The sequence below is a fragment of the Pempheris klunzingeri genome, chromosome 17 (genome assembly GCF_042242105.1).
Source record: "Pempheris klunzingeri isolate RE-2024b chromosome 17, fPemKlu1.hap1, whole genome shotgun sequence".
Taxonomy (NCBI): Eukaryota; Metazoa; Chordata; class Actinopteri; order Acropomatiformes; family Pempheridae; genus Pempheris; species Pempheris klunzingeri.
Genome location: NC_092028.1, coordinates 14,831,145 through 14,836,640, shown reverse-complemented (window position 1 = coordinate 14,836,640; position 5,496 = coordinate 14,831,145). Strand labels below are relative to the sequence as shown.

Here is a 5,496-nt window from a genome sequence, read left to right as displayed (position 1 = left end):
TTTTATTCTGTTGATCATCTAAAATATGACATTTTCAAATTGGTGAAGTATTTGTTTTAATACAACTCAGACACAGACTTGATATCTCTTTCTATAAAACCATTTCGGTCTTGAAATTAATTACTTTAGCCTTTTGCTGTCAGCACAGACCTAGGTTATCTCTGACGCAAACGCTCATCATAGGCGTCTCTCCCGTTTCACAGAATCATATGTCTCGGATTGACGGCGCAGATCAGCCAATCAGCGCACGACTCAGGGACCACTCCGAGGGCGGGACTTACGCTTCGGACCAATCGCAGCCGCTCGTATTGTTTTGACCTCTGAAACCGCATCACCGCCTACCTCGTGCCCATGGCGGAGGAAAGCTATAAATAAAGGCAACACTGTATCAGAAGGGGGACGAAGTTGCAAAACTCCCGAAGCGGCGGGAGCTACTCTGCAAGCCTGCTGAAAGAGGAAAAAAAAAACGCAAAATAACCTTAAAAAGAGAAACCGAAGCAAACCGTAAACGCCAATCCTCCGAAATGTACATGTACTGGAATACTTTTTTGTAATGTTGATAATATATTCTATGTGAAGAAAGTATTTATACTTTTTTTCTATTTGCACTAACTAACGGTACTTCAGAACTACTGAGAATCTTTATTTTTTACAAAAAAGTAAGTATCTCCCGCTGACTTGTTTCTCTTGGCCTACTTTTGATGCATTTTGTCAGTATTGTCTTTATTTAGCTCGCTGTCGTACTGTCGCTGTATTCATACTTACTAAGCTGATTTGCTGCGTCAGTCCACGAAGTTAGGGAGGGGTGTGTGTGTGTTTGTGTTTGTCAGTGTGTATGTTCGACTGAGTGAGATAAAAGTGTGTAGTATGTCTTTTTATTAATAAGAAAATGGCAACAATATTCCCTCTAAGCCTCGGAAGTACGCCTTATGTGTTCGTGGATGTAGACTGTAGCCTTCCGTATCGTAATCTCCATTAATGTGTCCTTTCATTGTCAGTGCAGGCTGTTAAAACCGCTACAGTCTTGGGTATTGGGCGAAATTGCAACAGTATTTCCTTTTAACTTTACGAAACTGCTAATATGAATCAAGACCTGTAGCCGTTTCGCAGCTGCGAGGGCTCTCCTGCAAGCTGCTGTTTTCACGAGGGAGGCGATAAATGTTGCAGTTAAATCCGTTTTTCCTCCGTAGGATGAATCATTACATCCACTTTTAGGTATTTAAAGAGCCTCGACAAGTTCACCTTCCGTATTTCACCGTGCAGCTCCTCTCATAGTTGAGCATTATCGCAGCGCAGACTACTCATTTGAATTCGGTATGATAGTTTGCAACGATTACGTCTCGTCCAACGTTTTATTCTGATGTATTCTGTCTTCCCTGTGTACAATTGCCAAATACATGGGTGTAGCCATAGTGCGTTAAGTCTTATTTCGACATGTTTCAATGTAGGAAGCACTCCGCCGTATCATCGGGGCTTTACGCATCAAACCAGCACCGGTGACACGATTGTAAGCCATGAAATCCACCTTAATAATTTCCTCGTTAACTTATCCTCCGGGCTTCGTTGACGAGCTCTTTCCTCGGTTACGTTCACCGTGATGAAATGCAACAGCCGTGCGTTAGTTTCCAGTCTCCTGCTGTACGGAGGCTACCCAGCACCGTATTATGTAACAGGATTCTCGAGTCCTAGTGCGAGGTTAATGTGCTCCATGCCCACATTTAGATAAACAATATAAGCTCAGTTCAGTGCCAGATGAGCAACAAATGTAGCTCGACCCCCAGATCAGTTGACTCGGAATGAATATTTCTGTGATAGCTGCGCATTTTCTCACATCTGATTGTCTCTGTGAAATTCTGCTTTGGCTGTGTGACATTCAAGTTATGAGCTCACAGCAGTCAAAACAGCAACATGCGCTCATACTTCAGACTATTAATAATTAAAGGACACTTACTTGCGAGCTCGTTGTAAAAAATCTGCAGTATGAACTCTTGTGTAGTCGAAAAGGTCAAATGAGCTAAACAGATCTGTCTATTCTGAATTTATATCATGATAGTTTTTTATGTTATTTAACATTTCGGAATGAATCAAGATGTATTTTTCTCTTTTCAATTGTTGCAGGAAAAACATTATCACACCCTGTGGAAGGACACCGCTTCTACAAAACCAGCACTTTTGCTTTAGAACCTGTTTTGTCCAAGTTCTGGTTGCTTTCGCCATCCTGCCTGGAGAGCATCTGTGTTGCCAACCACGGATAAACAAAGCAGACCCAGTGGACACTTTCAAGGTCAGACACACCTAATCTTCACGCACCTGGTAAACTTCAGCAGTTAGCTATGCAGCTTGAAATCCAAGTAGCTCTCAACTTCATCATCTCGTACCTGTATAACAAGCTGCCAAGGCGGCGGGTCAACATTTTTGGCGAGGAGCTGGAGAGGCAGCTGAAGCAGAAATATGAGGGACACTGGTACCCAGACAAGCCATACAAGGGCTCAGGATTCAGATGTATCCACGTGGGGGAGAAGGTGGACCCTGTGGTGGAGAAGGCAGCCAAAGAGAGTGGGCTGGACATTGAGGATGTCCGCAACAACCTGCCCCAGGACCTCAGCGTGTGGATTGACCCATTTGAGGTGTCCTATCAGATTGGGGAGAAGGGGCCCGTCAAAGTATTGTATGTCGATGACAGCAATGAAAGTGGAGCTAGTAGTGGGGGACTTGATCTTGACAAGGAGATCAAGAACAGTTTCAACCCTGATGCACAGGTCTTCATGCCCATCAATGAGCCTGTGAACGGAGCCTCCCCAGGCTCCACTTCACCCTCTCCTCCTTTCGGCCACTCTGCAGCAGTCAGCCCCACCTTTATGCCCCGCTCCACGCAGCCTTTAACCTTCACAACAGCCACCTTCGCTGCCACCAAGTTCGGCTCCACTAAGATGAAGAGCAGCGGACGCAACAACAATGGCGGCAGTAGTGCTGGGAATAAGGTGGCACGTACCTCTCCCACCAACCTGGGCCTGAATGTGAACAGTCTCCTGAAACAGAAAGCCATCTCCACCTCCATGCACTCTCTGTACGGGTTGGGCCTCGGAGTGCAGCAGCAGCAGCAGCAGCACCAGAAGCCCTCAGCCCTGTCCCCCAATGCCAAGGAGTTTGTGTTCCCCAGCCTTCAGGGCCAGGGCAGCCAGAGTGCTCTCTTCCCTGGGGACAGCTCACTCAGCCTCAGCCCGCTGCAGTACAGCAATGCCTTTGACATGTTTGCGGCCTATGGTGGCCTTAACGACAAGTCCCTTATGGATGGCTTGAATTTCAGCTTGAACAACATGCAGTATTCTAACCAGCAATTCCAGCCAGTTATGGCCAACTAGTACACATAAAGGTACTACTTAAGCTACTACTTCACACAGAAATGACCAGAGATAATGTGATGGGGGGAAACAAACTCAAATGCACATTTTTGAAAAATAAAAAAAAAAGTGTAAACAAGAACAGAATGTCGAGGATAAAAGGAAAAAGTGACTTGTCAGCTGTAAGATCTTTGTTACGAGTCTAAGAGCATGAGCCCGAGGGTGAATTACTTTGCCCCCTTGAGTTATATCTTTAGTACAAGATGTCCAAGCTTGGTTACCTAACCTTCAACATGCATCATTGTTATTTCTTTTGCCAACCAAGCACAAAATATTTTTTTTATGTGACTGTTTTAAGATATAAAAAAAGACAAAAAAAAAACACCACCACAAGTCATGGCCTCTTTCAGTATTTAAACATAACTGGACACCGCCAATTTTTTCAAGAAATTGGCATAAATAAGTGGGATTTCCTGGTCTTTTTTCTAATTGTATAATTTAATTTAGTACAGAGTTTGTAAAATATCAGAGTATCTATTGTTTCTACGACATGGTATTGCATTTATATCTTTTTACTACTCCAGTGATCTGTGATGGCTGCAGCAACTTTATGTTTTCTTTTTTTATTGAAATTATAAAATGAATCCATCTTAAAAAAAACATTGACTATTCTAAAGATTGTGTACAGAATATTCCGTAGTGGTGGGATTTAAGAATATTTGCTTTTTGAAAAACATAAGAGTTGTATTTTCTGTTAAGAGTTTAAAGATTTTTGCTATATTATGGACAAAATGTAATCGTATATTAATTTTGTACCTACATTGTGCAATACTTGATAAAACAAAACGGTATAACAAAGTATTTGGAGTCAGTGTCTTACATGTTAAGAGGGACTGATAGTTTATTAAGTTTGTATTAAAAAGCTTGAAAATAATTACACTTGTTCAGTTTGTCATTGGTTTTCATGGTTGAGCTGGTTGAAAACAGGTCCTTTAACGGAGAGTATTTAAGGGTTTTCTAACAAGTCAGGACAAATCTAGTAGTCTTTCCTGAAGTCAGAAGAATCAGGTTTTTATTAGGTACGCCCACATCCACCTTAGTTCACGTGTCCTATGCACTGGTATGTCCTTAGCTAACAGACCACTCATAATGGGTTAGCACAAAAAAATGAATTCTACATTAAGCTGAGAGATTGCAGGTTTAGTTTGTTACCTAATGAATAGTATCTGGAACAAATGCGACACAAGATAAAATATGAAATATGTCACACGCATTCCATATCCTCTGCCTGTGATCTGTTGGTACACGAGCCTCACCACAAGCCCTCAGGAACATTTGCTCACACCACGCAGGGTGTGTTGGCTAACAGTTGCCCATGGGCTAAGTGTCATTACACATATGGATGCTGGGAGCGTGATTGTGTCAAGTCTGATAACCTCCTGAACTATAGCCTCGCCTCATATGCACGTCAAGGCTGTTAGCTAACAAGCTGCTAAACCACACGGCAGACGGGCAGAAGCCTTGTATTACTAGTAGAAGAATTTGTAGAACCCTGTCTGATGAAAGTACAGAACTGATACTGTACCCATAAGATGGCATCGTGCTTAGTGGGGCATGGGAGGAAACAAAATTGGTTTTAGTAAGTCTGTCTGCAACAACAGCTCAGCTCTGCTGAGGTGAAAACGCAGCAAAGCTTGTACTGAAGTGCAAGATACTGCAACCCTACCAGCTCCAGGGTGCCATTCCTCTGCACCCTGACATCTTTGTAGATGGGAGACCAGATTGAAAACTCCCCCTCCAGGGAGACTTAAGAGTCACTTATTAACCTCTATGATAAACTACAGCATGCAATATTGGAAAACAGCAGTAAAGCCTGTTCAGGAGAGTATAGCTATATGCTAAGCTAATCCGCTACATTTCACCCAGTGCCCTCGAGGATGAGGCCTGTTAATGGATAACTGCCAGTACTTTTTATATTGGGGTAGAACGAGGTCCAAGCGTGCATCCTAAGGGAGTGCTGTAATATAGTGGGGTGAGGAACGAGCACCACAGCTGGACAGGATTCAGGCCTGTTTCATATTCAAGAGGCTGTCTGCTGAATCATTTATTGTGACTTTGTTGTGTGAGAGGAGCTCTGTCAAGCTTTCCAAAATTG

At 43.1% G+C, this 5,496-nt stretch overlaps 1 protein-coding gene across 1 annotated transcript; it reads left to right on the top strand.

Annotated features, from left to right (window-relative positions):
* The first annotated feature begins 406 nt into the window (after window positions 1-406).
* Window positions 407-4,275, top strand: tob1a (transducer of ERBB2, 1a). The gene is made up of 2 exons (XM_070847984.1): window positions 407-659; window positions 2,119-4,275. Exon 2 carries the CDS (start codon window positions 2,334-2,336, stop codon window positions 3,360-3,362), a length of 1,029 nt encoding a protein of 342 aa, XP_070704085.1. The 5' UTR covers window positions 407-659; window positions 2,119-2,333; the 3' UTR covers window positions 3,363-4,275.
* Window positions 4,276-5,496: the final 1,221 nt, after the last annotated feature.

Bases quoted from the DNA above. Each gene is read 5' to 3' on its own strand.
- tob1a (XM_070847984.1), top strand. From the start codon at position 2,334: ATGCAGCTTGAAATCCAAGTAGCTCTCAACTTCATCATCTCGTACCTG.